General features: G+C 44.0%; 1 protein-coding gene across 1 annotated transcript in view; it reads right to left on the reverse strand.

Annotated features, from left to right (window-relative positions):
• loxl4 (lysyl oxidase-like 4) overlaps positions 1-6,761 on the reverse strand; it is a 59,143-nt gene extending 52,382 nt beyond the window's left edge. Inside the window, exons 1-4 of the mRNA XM_020493951.2 lie at positions 6,665-6,761; positions 5,078-5,425; positions 3,285-3,592; positions 2,568-2,782 (exon numbers count right to left, since the gene is read on the reverse strand). Of these exons, the coding sequence (XP_020349540.1) occupies positions 2,568-2,782; positions 3,285-3,592; positions 5,078-5,405 (851 nt within the window). The 5' untranslated portion in view covers positions 5,406-5,425; positions 6,665-6,761. The remainder of the gene's footprint in view (positions 1-2,567; positions 2,783-3,284; positions 3,593-5,077; positions 5,426-6,664) is intronic.
• Positions 6,762-17,508: the final 10,747 nt, after the last annotated feature.

The following is a 17,508-nucleotide window of genomic DNA, read 5'->3' on the forward strand; positions in this document are numbered from 1 at the left end:
CCTTTAAAAGAGACACAGAAAGAATCATATTTGGGTGAATAGCAACACCACCACCTTTGCCTTTCTTATCAGCCCTAAACACATTGTAAACATCCATAGCATCCTCAGAGTCCAGGTTTTATCAGTTAACCAAGTTTCAGGAAAAAATACAAATATCAGGGTTTGCCTGAGAGGCTCAGATCTTGACATGATCCATTTTAGGTAATAAACTATGAATGTTAAGATGTAAACATCTCAAACCTTTTCTGCATTTCAAATCACACAGAGTTTCAATACAAAGATCTGATTAAACTTATTAGGACAATAAAACAAAGTAGGAATAGCAATTACATTTCTCCGATTAGCACATTCAGATACAACATGTGGAACTCTCACAGTGACCAAAGAGGAGATGGTAAAAACTGACTTACATGTAATGCTAATATTGTCCTCACATCAATTTAGTTGACCAATAGGCCATTCTTTAAGGTTCATGTGCTTCCCCTCATTAAACAGAAGGTGGTGTAGTCTACTTGGACCTATAGGGTTAGGTTGCCACATGAGTAAGAGGAGCCGTACCAGGTGTAACATGGTGAGTCTTTGCAGTCATTACACAGCCAGTGTTATATTTATAAGAGGATCTCCCTTCATTCTAAAAGCTGGTGTAGTAATTGTATTAGACCCCGCCCATTCCCACCCCTTATCCAAACACGAGTTAAAGATATAATGATGTAATTGAAACATCTGGCACATAAAAACTGGTTGACAGGCAAACAGGCCAATCAAATATTTTACAACATGAAAATTGACCAGGCCGGTCTTGAAACTCCACTCACTTTCACGTAGCATGACAGGAAAATGTCTAGTGAGGAAATTAACTGGCTAAAACAGTAGCTCTCTTTAAACAGTTACAGGATTCTAACACCTGGAGTATAGAACAGATGTTATGGTCAGCTCAATCACACGCACGTACATACAAGCACACACACGAACACACACTGACACACACAGCTCGCCACAGTAGTTGCATCCCATACGGAGAATTAATGTCTCAACTTTGAGTCGCACAGGACAAAACTTTCAGGAAATAATTACAGTAGGATGTCCAAGTAGGTCTGGACAGAGGACTTTCCTTCATAATGGGACAGAAATAGTCACGCTAATGTGTGGTCCTCCCTCGTTTATGAATCAAACCACCCTGAAACCACTGTTTTCCACAGGGTCAGAGGATGTGCAGTTGAGTGACTGAGAAAGGTTAGTGCTATCCGGAATCCTTGGGATGTCCCTAACCTTAACCCTAACCTTAACCATAACCATAATCCTCACCTAACCCTAACCTTAACCCTTACTTGAACCATTTTAAATGTAAACTTCAATGGGGTAGGGACATCCCAAGGACCCTAACCCACACACACACACATACACACCTACACATACTAAGTCTCTCTCTCTCTCTCTCTCTCTCTCTCTCACACAGACACACACACACACACACACACACACACACACACACACACTGCTCTCTATAATATGCCTGGGCTGGCAGAACATGAGCAGTGTCCTCAGAGGGAACAGCAGGTAAAGGTGAGGAGATGAATGGTTGAGTTAAACTCCCTGTGAGGGAACTGCCAATACCACCAGTCCCTCCACAAAAAGCCCTGTCTCTCTCCAGTTCCCTATATGCCTCTATATTGATGGGCCAGTTAAATAACAATCAGTATAGATATTAGAGCTCATCACTGGGATCTATAAGTTTGAGTGGAGCTGTTTGTCTGGGCTGAGAGGGCAGGGAAAGGGAGATGACATCAGAAAGAGAGGAGGGGAAGAGAGAGAGGTGGGAGAGGGAGGGGTGGGAGAGGGAGGGGTGGGAAAGAGAGCAAGAAAGAGGGGGATGAGGTAGAGAGAGAAAGAGCCGAGAGACGGCGAGAGGGAGAGAGGGAGAGAGAGAGAGAGGTGAGGTAGAGAGAGGGGGAGAGAGATAGAGAGGGAGAAAGAGTGAGACGAGTTATCTTTATCATCTTCCCTGTCCTTATTCTGGGCAGGGTGCCTTGGAGGAGGGAAAGAAGGGAGAGAGAATGAGAAAAAGAGTGAAGAGAGAGGGGAGGCTGGAGGAGGGAGATAAGGCAGACAATAGGCTTTACACTCCAGTCTGAACACCAGTGACTTAAATGAGTATACAAATTGATGTCTCTGTTTTTACATTCTCTTCTCTATATGTTTATTCAATTTACGTTTTTGTATCGTTTCACAATGGGATTAATGTCAATGCTGTCACAGTCCAGGAGTCAACGCCAATAGCGCAGTACTTAACAATTGCAAGGCATCCATATTAGGAACTCCTGAAGATGTTAGACAAGAAAAGTCCATCACGTATTTAAAAAAAAAAAATCCTTTATCTGAGAACTGACAATCTAGGACACTTTGACTAACAACTGAAAAAGTTATGCCTGACAACTGAGGGACTTCTTAATATGAACACCATAGAAATGAGGACATGAGTACATCAGGAAACAAATCGTAGCCCTGTCTGAAATCTACCCTTTTCAACTATTTGCAGGTCTGTGGGCAAAATGGAGGGGTTGACTTACTTGTATGTTCTTTCGTTGTGTAGTTCTGCCTCAGGGAACCCCAGCATTCCACACACCACTTTGCTGCTGTTGAGGTTCCAGCCCAGGTCACACACCTGCCTCCATCTCCCAGCATGCTTCACTTGCACCACACCCTCAGTGATCAGGGCCCGCTTCTTAGTGTGCATCAGGATGGGTCGCAGACGCACCTCCTGAATGCGCACCTTGCTGGAATACTGAGAGAGAAGGGGGAGGGGATTTCTTAAGCCTTCACTGTAGAATAGTTTGATCAAGGACACTTTAAAATTCAGTTGACCTACACAATGAATTTATCAACTGTGACAGTAAAGAGATTGATTGACTATTGGCATTGGCAGTATCGGTGGTTGATCAGCCAGTGTCAAAGTTATAGAGTGGCAACATGTAGCCTAGTGGTTAGAGCATTGGGCCAGTAACAGAAAGGTTACTGGATCAAATCCTCGAGCTGACAAAGTCATCTTTCTGTAGTTCTGCCCCTGAACATGGCAGTTAACCCACTGTTCCCCTGTAGGCTGTCATTGTAAAATAAGAATTTGTTCTTAACTGACTTGCCTAGTTAAATAAAGGTAAAAAATGTATAATGGAGTTGGTGGTGCCCACTGTAGCTGCTTACCAAGTTGTATGCTGTTTTAGTCTACAGTACCTACTTTACTGCTAGAGGTAGCAGGGATAGAGAGTATAAGGTCTAATGCTACCTACCGGGTTGTAGAGGTGCTGTCTCAGCCTGGGGCTTTCCGGGAGGTGTCCGTTTCCCTGATGGGCCTGTCGGGGGTTACTGCGGCTGGCCAGAATGCTCTGCCACTGGGGCGAGGGACTGACATCCGGACGCAGGGCAACCGACTGACCATTACGCGAACCTGTGACCTGGTCCAGTCGTCGCTCCGGACTGCAGACCACGCCAAGGTCCTCAGAGTGCTTACAGTCATTGACGCCCCAGCCGTTATGTTTACAGTCTTTCAGAGTCTTCTCTGTGCCGTCACAACGCACATTGTCCATCCAGATAGGACCTGGGGATGGCGGAAACAAGGTTATTATCGGATATGGATATCAATTTGTCATTGATAGAAGTAAGGAGGCAGGGAGGGATAAATCGCTGGGTGGGCGGGTGGGTTTGTGGGTGGGTGGGTGGGTGGATGGATTTATGAGTGGGTGGGTGGATGGATTTATGAGTGGGTGGGTGGGTAGATGGATGGATCGATCCGTGGATGGATGAATTTAAATGACTAACTGAATCATCTATCCATTCCCTCATTCCTTCATTCACTGATATATATTTTTATTAGAGTAAACACAGTAAATACCACCAATTAATATAATCAAAATAACCCTGCAGTGACTGAGCCGAGTTCGCCACCGTCATAAAGATACAAAGATAACTTATAGGACTTCACTGCACTGCTTATTACAGCCACTGCCTGGCAGCCTGGCGATATACGGCCTGAGAGGAGCATTTGTTTTACAGTAATGACAGCCTTGCCCTGCCAGCGACGTGCTACACTTGCCTTGGTTTATGGACATTCTTTATTGCCCCCTTTAAATTCCAATTAAAATGGAAGAGCGAGTGAACCGACAGAGCAGCAGCTAGGCTAGGTTGTCTAGCACCACCACCCTATCATGCAGCCTGGTCTCATAGACTAGATGTAACATAGTAAACCCGGGACACTGAAATTAGTAGGATATGTTACCTGGGTATTGTTACATAAGAATGATGATTACTTATGGCAAAACTGAAAATAGGGTGGTTGGTCGAAGTGGATTGGTTGGCGTATAACACGAATGTCTAGCAACCCAAAGGCTGCGAGTTCGAATCTCATTGTGGACAACTTTAGCATTTTAGCAACTTTTCTACAACATTACTTTTTAGCTACTTTTCAACTACTTGCATGTTAGCTAACCCTAACCCTTTAACCTTGACCCTTTTAGCAAACCCTTTCCCTAACCTTAACCCTTCCCCTAACCCTTTATCCTAACTCCTAAACTAAACTTAACACTAATCCCTAACCACTAGCCCAGCTAACATTAGCCAGCTAGCTATAGTTAGCTATGTTTTCGCAAATTCGTTACATATAGTATGTTTTGCAATGTGTAACATATCGTACTAAATAGAGTGTCTTTGATTTATGTACAGAATAATACAAAATGCTATGAGACCAGGTTGCAGCCTGGGATAGGCTACTGCTGTTTTGAAATTACTAAATGTGCAGCCAATGCAATATGGTAAATCAGGCCCGGCAGTAAAAGTCAAGTGCCAGGTGTTAAGGAAATGGAGGGTTTGAAGAAAGTTATTTAAGTTAGAAAGCAGATGCACTATTTACAGAAAGACAGGCCTATGCATTGTCATTTGACAGATGGAAAAGATTGGAAATCAACAGGTGACTGTGTTTGTTTAATTTACCTTTCAATTGTAAAGAGTATATTATCTGTATTATGTTATAGAAATAAAGATGACATTTGATCGTTGCAAAATGCAACACCTGTTCTGGAACATTTACCATCACCCTCTCCATATTTGGCACTGTGCGCCCATGTCATGCCGGTCTGGAAGCCCAGCTCCCGGCAGACGACATTGGCCAGTTTGATGTCCACTTCATCATCACACACCGTCCCCCACGTGTTGTTGTGCAGCACCTCTACACGACCCTCGTTATGTCCCTGGGCATAGTTTCCCGCCAGGCGCACCTTGCCCACGGGAGCCTGAGCGTGTGCGGTCCTGCTGCGTGGTGATGATGACGATGGTCGGCGGGGTTCGGCATGCGTTGGGGGGGAGAGGAAGAGGAGGAGCAAAGAACTCAAGCAGGTGAGGAAGATGCGAGGCATCATGTCTGAGTATGGAGAGGCGTCTGGGGGAGGGGGGAGAAAGAGAGAGAGAAAGGGTCAGAGTCATCAACATAATTTAGTTTTGAATGTTGGGTTATTGACTGTAAGTAATAACAATTGTATTACTCGATTGGATTTTATGTTCAATGGTATTGTATTCAGAGGTGATTATTTCCAATTAGATATTTAGCTCCATAATGCTGCACTGATAGTCACTTGAAAAATAAGAGGCCCTATCTGGGCTCAGCCAGCATGGAATTGTTAACGAGAAGAGAGAGAAAGCCATGGCTATCCTCAAATAGGCCAATACTGACATCATCTGGACAGAGTTTACAGATACAATGAAGAGGACTTGATAGAAACCAGTCTAATGTGGGCAGAATATGAATAAACTATTACATTTCCAACACTACATTTCCAACATTCTGTTCAACCACAGAACTATAATTTCATTTCACACAAACTTAGAGGTATAATTAGTCTATAAGTATTTCAGTTCTCAAAATCTAACCTCCCATATGTACAAAATATCACGTTGGGGCTACTGAAACCAATTTCACCCCAGACAGACACAGACAATCAGACAGACATGCATGTTATATGAATGTCATACCTAGCATTGCACAACACTATAACCTTACTAAATAGACATTCACTGTGTGCACTGAAACACGAGTATACACTTAGATCACATTTTACATTGAGATGCACAGAAGACATTATAATTTCACTTTCTTACTGTAATTACATGTAAATACCCCAGAAAGTTATTTGAATCAGAAAGCAACCATTATCAGAAATTGGTGAGTATGGCATAACAATTCCACATTTTAATGAAACACCTGTAACATCCAACATCAATGATGTCAGTTTCACAGACCCAGATAAATCCTACTCCTGGATTCCATTTTGTTGGGTGGGTATTTGCAGGTATTAATCAATGTGGCTTCATAGTCATAGCCTAAATGATACCTGGACTATGTTAAATCTTCATTTAAAAAGGTTGAGTCACAGACATGGTTGATGTTCATCAAATCACATGTTTTAATTCTTGCCTAACTAATCTAGAATGAAGCAACCATTCATGTTGAACCATCTGAGATAATCAGCCAAGAGCCAACATGTAAACTTAACAAAAATGACCTAGACTAATATACTTCAATTACAATTCATATTATAAATCAAAACCAAAAGCACTGCAATAAGGTTAATAAAAAGTCATGAAATAAAACCTGCCTAAAATAAGAGTAAAGTGGACTAACCTGTTAGAAAGCTACAGACACAGCAGTCCTAGACGTCCCAGACTGGGAGAGGAGAGAGTAACTGAGTGAATGAGTGTGCCTACTAGATGGGGTCCCTGGTCAATCCCTCTGCTCCTCCCTTCCTCTCATTCCCTTCCTCCATTCATCACTTTCCTTCCCTCCCACATTTCTCGGTCTCTCTCTCCATGTACCTCTCTTTCTCTGTCTCTCTCTTTCTGTGTCTCTCTCACTCATTTGTATATAATTTCATTGTTGCACATAGTCCCACAAATATCTGTACGATTAGATCTGAAATGTAGTCACATGTAACAAAGAAAGTCTATTCTCACAACCCACTATATATCCTATACACTCACAGGGAGCCAAATGTCAACAGTTAAAACGGTGAAGTGATGGCACAGTTCAGTTTGTATCCTTCACTCCAAACAGCCTAACCGACCACTCGGAGGCGTCGGCATGGTCCTAAAGCACAACGTTGCCTCATTTTATATCACATTCTAATGATAAAACTGGGGGGGGACAAAAATGCAATTTCAGAATGTGAAGGGGACATGTCCCCCCATCCCCAGTGAAAGTTATGCCCCTGTATATATAAATACAGTGTCAAGAAAAAGTATGTGAACCCTTTGGAATTACCTGGATTTCTACATACATTGGTCAAAAAAATCTAGGTCACAACAAAAGACAAACACAGTCTGCTTAAACTAATAACACACAAAAAAGTATACATTTTCATGTCTTTACTGAACACACCGTGTAAACATTCACAGTCCTGGGTGGGAAAAGTATGTGAAACCTTGGATTAAATAACTGGTTGACCCTCCTTTGGCAGCAATAACCTCAACCAAACGTTTTCTGTAGTTGCGGATCAGACCTGCACAACGGTCAGGAGGAATTTTGGACCATTCATCTTTACAAAACTGTTTCAGTTCAGCAATATTCTTGGGATGTCTGGTGAACTGCTCTCGAGGTCATGCCACAGCATCTCAAATCAAATCAAATGTTATTGATCACATACACATGGTTAGCAGATGTTAATGCAAGTGTAGCGAAATGCTTGTGCTTCTAGTTCCGACTATGCAGTAAAATCTAAGAAGTAGTCTAACGAATTCACAATAACTACCTTATACACACAAATGTAAAGGGATGAATAAAAATATGTACATATACAGTTGAAGTCGGAAGTTTACATACACCTTAGCCAAATACATTTAAACTCAGTTTTTCACAATTCCTGATATTTAATCGTAATAACAATTCCCTGTTTAGGTCAGTTAGGATCACCACTTTATTTTAAGAATGTGAAATGTCAGAAAAATTGAAGAGAGAATTATTTATTTCAGATTTTATTCCTTTCATCACATTCCCAGTGGGTCAGAAGTTTACATACACTCAATTAGTATTTGGTAGCAATGCCTTTAAATGATTTAATTCAGTCAAACGTTTCGGGTAGCCTTCCACAAGCTTCCCACCACAATAAGTTGGGTGAATTTTGGGCCATTCCTCCTTACAGAGTGTCAGATATCTCCCAAAGGAGATGTGGGTGTGGAGTCAGGCGCAGGAGACGCACGTTTTGAAAAGGGCATTTAATAAACAAGTCCAAAGAACAGGAAAAAACAGGACTACAACAGTAGCCTCAAACCACCCAGACACCGCCCGGGGAAAAAACAGGACTACAACAGTAGCCTCAAACCACCCAGACACCGCCCGGGGAAAAAACAGGACTACAACAGTAGCCTCAAACCACACAGACACCATCCGGGAAAAAACAGGACTACAACAGTAGCCTCAAACCACACAGACACCGTCCGGGGAAAAAACAGGACTACAACAGTAGCCTCAAACCACACAGACACCGCCCGGGGAAAAAACAGGACTACAACAGTAGCCTCAAACCACACAGACACCGTCCGGGAAAAAAACAGGACTACAACAGTAGCCTCAAACCACACAGACACCATCCGGGAAAAAACAGGACTACAACAGTAGCCTCAAACCACACAGACACCGTCCGGGGAAAAAACAGGACTACAACAGTAGCCTCAAACCACACAGACACCGCCCGGGGAAAAAACAGGACTACAACAGTAGCCTCAAACCACACAGACACCGTCCGGGAAAAAAACAGGACTACAACAGTAGCCTCAAACCACACAGACACCGTCCGGGAAAAAAACAGGACTACAACAGTACAAACCACACAGACACCGTCCGGGAAAAAACAGAACGTGTCTCCTTCCTGAGCGGTATGACGGCTGCGTGGTCCCATGGTGTTTATACATGCATACATGCGTATACAGGCATTTGGAAATTGCTCCCAAGGATAAACCAGACTTGTGTATGTTTTCTCAGGTCTTGGCTGATTTTGTTTGATTTTCCCATGATGTCAAGCAAAGAGGCACTGAGTATGTCAGTAGGCCTTGAAAAACATCCACAGGTACACCTCCAATTGATTCAAATGATGTCAATTAGCTTATCAGAAGCTTCTAAAGCCATGACATCATTTTCTGGAATTCACCAAGCTGTTTAAAGGCACAGTCATCATAGTTTATGTAAACTTCTGACCCACTGGAATTGTGATAGAGTGAATTATAAGTGAAATAATCTGTCTGTAAACAATTGTTGGAAAAATTACTTGTGTCATGCACATAGTAGGCGTCCTAACTGACTTCCCAAAGCTATAGTTTGTTAACAAGAAATTTGTGGAGCGGTTGAAAGACAATTTTTAATGACTCCAACATAACTGTATGTAAACTTCCCGACTTCAACTGTAGTTAACCTGGAGCCAGTGGGTTTGGCAACGAATATTTTTTATTTTATTTTATTTTACCTTTATTTTACTAGGCAAGTCAGTTAAGAACAAATTCTTATTTTCAATGACGGCCTAGGAACAGTGGGTTAACTGCCTGTTCATATGAAGCGAGTGCCGGCCAACGAGAGCATACAGGTCGCAGTAGTGGGTAGTATATGGGGCTTTTGTGACAAAACGGTGGCACTGTGATAGACTACATCTGATTTAATGAGTAGAGTGTTGGAGGCTATTTTGTAAATGACATCGCCAAAGTCAAGGATCGGTAGGATTGTCAGTTTTACGAGAGTATGTTTGGCAGCATGAGTGATGGATGCTTTGTTGCGAAATAGGAATTGGAGATGCTTATTGTAAGTCTTTAAAGAGAGTTTACAGTCTAACCAGGCACCTAGGTATTTGTAGTTGTCCACATATTCGAAGTCAGAACCGTCCAGAGTCGTGATGCTACATGGGCAGGCGGGTGCAGGCAGCGATCGGTTGAAGAGCATGCATTTAGTTTTACTTGCATTTAAGAGCAGTTGGAGGCCACGGAAGGAGTGTTGTATGGCATTGACGCTCATCTGGAGGTTTGTTAACACAGTTCCAAAAAAGGGCCAGATGAATACAGAATGGTGTCGTCTGCGTAGAGGTGGATCAGAGAATCACCAGCAGCCAGAGCGACATCATTGATGTATACAGAGAAACGAGTCGGCCCGAGAATTGAACCCTGTGGCACCCCCATAGAGACTCCCATAGAGACTGCCAGAGGTCCGGACATCAGGGCCTCCGATTTGTCACACTGAACTCTATCGAAGAAGTTGTTGGTGAACCAGGCGAGGCAGTCATTTGAGAAACCAAGGCTGTTGAGTCTGCCGATAAGAATGATGTGATTGACAGAGTCGAAAGCCTTGGCCAGGTTGATGAAGATGGCTGCTCAGTATCGATGGTGGTTATGAGTGTGGCTGAGGTGCAACCATGACCCGCTCAGAAACCAGATTGCACAGCGGAGAAGGTACGGTGGGATTTGAAATGGTTGGTCATCTGTTTGTTAACTTGGCTTTCGAAGACTTTAGAAATGCAAGGCAGGATGGATATAGGTCTGTAACAGTTTAGGTCTAGACTATCACCCCCTTTGAAGAGGGAGATGACTGTGGCAGCTTTCCAATCTTTAGGGATCTCAGACGTTATGAAAGAAACGTTGAACAGGCTAGTAATAGGGGTTGCAACAATTGCAGTGGATGATCTTATTAACATAAGGTCCAGATTGTCTAGCCCAGCTGATTTGCAGGGGTACAGATTTTGCTGCTCTTTCAGAACATCAGCTATCTGGATTTGGGTGAAGGAGACATGGAGGAGGCTTAGACAAGTTACTGTGGGGGGTACAGAGCTGTTGACCGGGGTAAGGGTAGCCAGGTGGAAAGCATGGCCAGCCGTAGAAAAATGCTTATTAAAATTCTTGATTATCGTAGATTTATTGGTGGTGACAGTGTTTCCTAGCCTCAGCTGGCAGCTGGGAGGAGGTTCTTGTTCTCCATTGACTTTACAGTGTCCCAGAACTTTTTGGAGTATGTGCTACAGGGTGCAAATTTCTGTTTGAAAAAGCTAGCCTATACTTTCCTAACTGCCTGTGTATTTTGGTTCCTAACTTCCCTGAAAAGTTGCATATCGCGGGGGCTATTTGCTTCAAATGCAGTCCGCCACAGGATGTTTTTGTGCTGGTCAAAGGCAGTCAAGTCTGGAGTGAACCAAGGGCTATATCTGTTCTTAGTTCTACATTTTTTGAATGGGGCATGCTTATTTAAGATGGTGAGGAAAGCACTTTTAAAGAATTACCAGGCATCCTCTACTGACGGAATGAGGTCAATATCCTTCCAGAATACCCGGGCCAGGTCGATTAGAAAGGCCTGCTCGCTGAAGTGTTTTAGGGAGCATTTGACAGTGATGAGGGGTGGTCGTTTGACAGTGGACCCATTATGGATGCAGGCAATGATGCAGTGATGGCTGAGAACCTGGTTGAAGACAGAGGTGTATTTAGAGGGCAGGTTGGTCAGGATGATATCTATGAGGTTGCCCGTGTTTACGGATTTAGGGTTGTACCTGGTAGGTTCCTTGATATTTTGTGTGAGACTGCGGGCATCTAGCTTAGATTGTAAGACAGCCTGGGCATTAAGCATATCCAAGTTTAGGTCACCTAACAGTACAAACTCTGAAGATAGATGGGTGGCAATTAATTCACATATGGTGTCCAGGGCACAGTTGGGGTCTGAGAGGGGTCTATAACAAGCGGCAATGTTGAGAGACATTTCAGGAAAGATGGATTTTTAAATGTAGAAGCTTGAACTGTTTGTGCATGTCATAGCTCTGCAGGCTGTCTCTGCAGTAGATTGAAACCCCTTTTGGCATTTCTATCTTGGTGGAAAATGTTGAATTTGGGGGATGGAAATTTCAGAAGTTTTGGTGCCTTCTTAAGCCAGGATTCAGACATGGCTAGGACATCAGGGTTGGTGGAGTGTGCTAAAGCAGTGAATAAAAAAAACTTAGGGAGGAGGCTTTTGATGTTAACATGCATGAAACCAAGGCTTTTATGGTTACAGAAGTCAACAAATGATAGCGCCTAGGGAATAGGTGTGGAAGTGGGTGCTACAGGGCCTGGGTTAACATTTACATCACCAGAGGAACAGAGGAGGAGTTGGATAAGGGTACGGCTAAAGGCTATAAGAAATGGGCATCTAGTGCGTTGGGGACAGAGAATCAAATGAGTCGATTTCTGGGCGTGGTAGAATAGATTCAGGGCATAATGTACAGACAATGGTATTGTAGGATGTGAGTACAGTGGCGATGTAACGGTTTTCTTGTGGTGAAGGAGAGGAGGACCAAAATGCAGAGTGGTTACTATTCATGGTTCTTTAATAAAGCAACTAACATGACCAAACTAACAAAACAATAAACGTGAGAAAACCTAAACAGCCTATCTGGTGAAAACAAACACAGAGACAGGAACAATCACCCACAAACACACAGTGAAACCCAGGCTACCTAAGTATGATTCTCAATCAGAGACAACTAATGACACCTGCCTCTGATTGAGAACCATACTAGGCCGAAACATAGAAATACACAAATCATAGAAAAACAAACATAGACTGCCCACCCCAACTCACGCCCTGACCATACTAAATAATGAAAAAACAAAGGAAATAAAGGTCAGAACGTGACAGGCGGTAAACCTAGGTATTGAGTAACGATGAGAGAGGTTTAGTCTCTGGAGGCACCATTTAAGCCAGGTGAGGTCTCCGCATGTGTGTGGGGTGAGTCAAAAGAGCTAAGGCATTTTGAGTGGGACTGAGAGCTCTACTGTGAAATAAAATAATAAGATCTAGCCAAGACAGCAGTAGACAAGGCATATCAAATCAAATTGTATTGGTCACATACACATGGTTAGCAGATGTTAATGCGAGTGTAGCAGAATGCTTGTGCTTCTAGTTCCGACTATGCGGTAATATCTAACAAGTAATCTAGGAATTTCACAACAACTACCTTATACACACAAGTGTAAATGAATGAATAAGAATATGTACATATAGATATATGGATGAGCGATGGCCGAACTGCAGAGGCAAGATGCAGTAGATGGTATAGTGTACAGTGTATACATATGAGATGAATAATGTAGGGTATGTAAACATTATATAATGTGGCATTGTTTAAAGTGACTAGTGATACATTTATTACATCAAATGTTTAATTATTAAAGTGGCTAGAGATTTGAATCAGTAGGCTGTTCAACAGTCTGATGGCCTTGAGAAGGAAGCTGTTTTTCACTCTCTCTGTCCCAGGTTTGATGCACCTGTACTGACCTTGCCTTCTGGATGATGGCGGGGTGAACAGGCAGTGGCTCGGGTGGTTGTTGTCCTTGATGATCTTTATGGCCTTCCTGTGACATCGGGTGGTGTAGGTGTCTTGGAGGGCAGGTAGTTTGCCCCCGGTGATGCGTTATGCAGACCTCACTGCCCTCTGGAGAGCCTTGCGGTTGTGGGCGGAGCAGTTGCCGTACCAGGCAGTGATACAGCCCAACAGGATGCTCTCGATTGTGCATCTCTAAAAGTTTGTGAGTGTTTGTGGTGACAAGCCAAATTTCTTCAGCCTCCTGAAGTTGAAGAGGCGCTGTTGTGCCTTCTTCACCACGCTGTCTGTGTGGGTGGACCATTTCAGTTTGTCTGTGATGTGTACGCAGAGGAACTTAATCTTTCCACCTTCTCCACTACTGTCCCGTCGATGTGGATAGGGGGGTGCTCCCTCTCCTGTTTCCTGAAGTCCATGATCCTCTCCTTTGTTTTGTTGTTGTGTGAGAGATTGTTTTCCTGACACCACACTCAGAGGGCCCTCACATCCTCCCTGTAGGCCACCTCTTCGTTGTTGGTAATCAAGCCTACCATTGTAGTGTCGTCTGCAAACTTGATGATTGAGTTAGAGGCGTGCATGGCCATGCAGTCATGGGTGAACCGGGAGTACAGGAGAGGGCTGAGAATGCACCCTTATGGGGCCCCAGTGTTGAGGATCAGTGGGGTGGAGATGTTGTTTCCTACCCTCACCACAGAAAGTCAGGACCCAGATGCACAGGGCGGGGTCGAGGCCCAGTCTCGAGCTTAATGACGAGTTTGGAGGGTACTATGGTGTTAAATGCTGAGCTGTAGTCAATGAACAGAATTCTTACAAAGGTATTCCTCTTGTCCAGATGGGTTAGGTTAGTGTGCAGTGTGATTGCGTTGTCTGTGGACCTATTGGGGCGGTAAGCAAATGGGAATGGGTCTAGGGTGTCAGGTAGGGTGGAGGTGATATGATCCTTGACTAGTCTCTCAAAGCACTTCATGATGACGGAAGGGAGTGCTACGGGGCAATAGTCATTTAGCTCAGTTACCTTAGCTTTCTTGGGAATAGGAACAATGCTGGCCATCTTGAAGCATGTGGAAACAGCAGACTGGGATAGGGATTGATTGAAAATGAAAATGTAAACACACCAGCCAGCTGGTCTGCGCATGCTCTGAGGATGCGGCTAGGGATGCTGCCTGGGCCGGCAGCCTTGCGAGGGTTAACACGTTTGAATGTTTTATTCAGGTTTGCTGTGGTGAAGGAGAGTCCACAGGTTTTGGTAGTGGGCCGTGTCGGTGGCACTGTGTTGTCCTCAAAGCAAGCAAAGAAGTTATTTAGTTTGTCTGGGAGCAAGACATCGGGGTCCACGACTGGGCTGGTTTTCTTTTTGTAGTCCGTGATTGACTGTAGACCCTGCCACATTCCTCTCGTGTCTGAGCCGTTGAATTGAGACTCTACTTTGTCTCTATACTGACGCTTAGCTTGGAATAGCTACACTGTTTGTATTTGGTCATGTTTCCGGTTGCGTTGCCCTGATTAAAAGCAGTGGTTCGCGCATTCAGTTTTGCGCGAATGCTGCCATCAATCCATGGTTTCTGGTTGGGGAAGGTTTTAATAGTCGCTGTTGGTACAGCATCACGATGCACTTGCTAATAAACTCGCTCACCGAATCAGCGTATACATCAATGTTGTTGTTCGACGCTATCCGGAACATATCCCAGTCCATGTGATCGAAGCAATCTTGAATCGTGGAATCAGATTGGTGAGACCTGCGTTGAACAGACCTGAGCACGGGCGTTTCCTGTTTTAGTTTCTTTCTATAGGCTGGGAGCAACAAAATAGAGTCGTGGTCAGATTTACTAAAAGGAGGGCGAGGGGTGGCTTTCTATGCGTCACGGAAGTTAGAGTAACAATGAGACAGAAAATTCAGAGCCCGGGTCACGCATTCGATATGCTGATAAAATTTAGGGAGCCTTGTTTTCAGATTAGCCTTGTTAAAATCCCCAGCTACAATAAATGCAGCCTCAGGATATGTGGTTTCCAGTTTACATGAGTCCAGAGTCCAATGAAGTTTTTCAGGGCCGTCGAAGTGTCTTCTTGGGGGGGTGTACACGACTGTGATTATAATCGAAGAGAAGTCTCTTGGTAGATAATGCAGTCGGCATTTGATTGTAAGGAATTCTAGGTCAGGTGAACAAAAGAACTTGAGTTCCTGTACTCCTGTACGATTACATACACCCCCACCCTTCTTCTTTCCAGAGAGATGTTTTTTTCAGTCGGCGCGATGTGTGAAGAAACCAGGTGGCTGTACCGACTCTGATAACGTATTCCGAGTGAGCCATGTTTCCGTGAAACAGAGAATGTTACAATCTTGCTCGGATTTTGTCTACCTTGTTGTCAAGAGACTGGATGTTTGCTAGTAGTATACTCGGGAGCAGTGGTCGATGTGCCCGTCTATGGAGCCTGACCAGAAGACCGCTCCGTCTGCCCCTTCTGTGGTGCCATTGTTTTGGGTCACCTGCTAGGATCCGATCCATTGTCCTGGGTGGTGGACCAAACAGAGGATTCGCTTCGGGAAAGTCGTATTCCTGGTCGTAATGTTGGTAAGTTGACGTTGCTCTTATATCCAATAGTTCCTCCTATATGTAATGAGACTTAAGATTTCCTGGGGTAACAGTGTAAGAAATAATACATAATATAACAAAACACTGCATAGTTTCTTTAAAACGCGAAGCGAGGCGGCCATCTCTGTAGGCACCGGAAGTATGTATGACATTACATACTTCCGGCACCGACAGAGATATTGACATTAGAGAGGGGTATAAAGCAATCACAGGTGTTGATCAGAAGAGCTAAGACATCAACGGGTAAATGGCGATGAATGGGCAGAGCAGGTCAGTTAGGTACATACAGGACCCGAGTTCGAGGCTGGGGCCGACGGGTAAACAAAATGAGGTGCCGTGTTATTGAAACAGTCCAGGGGGGCATCTGCTGTGTATCAGAGTGATCATAGGGTCAAAAGAGCAGCAATAGTCAGGGTGAGTCAGGGTGCCGTTCGGTAGTCACTACTACTACCGAGCAGGGGATACAGTGTTCAGAAAAGCTAGCAGGCCGGGGATTGTAGATGGTTCTTCGACGACATCGTAACAGAATATCCTGTTGAGACCACATCGGGCGATCACTTTGGCAGTCCAGTCGTGATGGATCGGCGGGGCTTCGTGTCGACAATAAAGGGTCCAGGCCAATTGGCAAAGGAGGTATTGTAGCCCTAGATTTAGCTGGTATATGGGCCTAGCTGGTGCTTGCTTTGGGACAGAGGCGTTAGCTAACAGTAGCCGCTCGTTTGTAATTAGCTAGCTGTAATGATCTGATGTAATGATCCAGAGTGGCAGGAATCCAGTGATATAGTATAGAGAAGCAGTCCGATATGCTCTGGGTTGATATCGCGCTGCGCAGACTGTGTGTTGTCCGAGCTAAGGCTGGCTGGTGACTGAGAAAAAGGTGAAGACCGCTAGCCGTGGCTAACAAAGACTGGTAGCTAGTTAGCTGGCTAGCTAGCTAGCTCCTGATGGAAGTTCCAGTGATAAGGAATAAAATTGCAGATCCGTACCACATTGGGTGAGGCGTGTTGCAGGAAGGAATATTTAGTTCGTAAATAGAAAGTGAAATTAATATATATACGAAAAAGACCGGCTATTTACACGGGATAAGACAAAGACAAAATACACATGTCCTACTGCTACGCCATCTTGGAGGAACCATGATGCTTCCTCCACCGTACTTTACAGTTGGGTTGAGGTTTTGATGTTGGTGTGCAGTGCCTTTTTTTCTCCACACATAGTGTTGTGTGTTCCTTACTAACAACTCCACTGTAGGTTAATCTGTCCACAGAATATTTTGCCCATAGCACTGTGGAACATCCAGGTGCTCTTTTGCAAACTTCAGATGTGCAGCAATGTTTTTTTTGGACAGCAGTGGCTTCTTCCGTTGTATCCTCCCATGAACACCATTCTTGTTTAGTGTTTTACATTTTGTAGACTCGTCAACAGAGATGTTAGCATGTTCCAGAGATTTCTGTAAGTCTTTAGCTGACACTAGGATTCTTCTTAACCTCATTGAGCATTCTGCACTGAGCTCTATAATCACCTTTGCAGGACGGCCACTCCTATTGAGAGTAGCAACAGTG

Source organism: Oncorhynchus kisutch, linkage group LG11 (assembly GCF_002021735.2).
Source record: "Oncorhynchus kisutch isolate 150728-3 linkage group LG11, Okis_V2, whole genome shotgun sequence".
Taxonomy (NCBI): domain Eukaryota; kingdom Metazoa; phylum Chordata; class Actinopteri; order Salmoniformes; family Salmonidae; genus Oncorhynchus; species Oncorhynchus kisutch.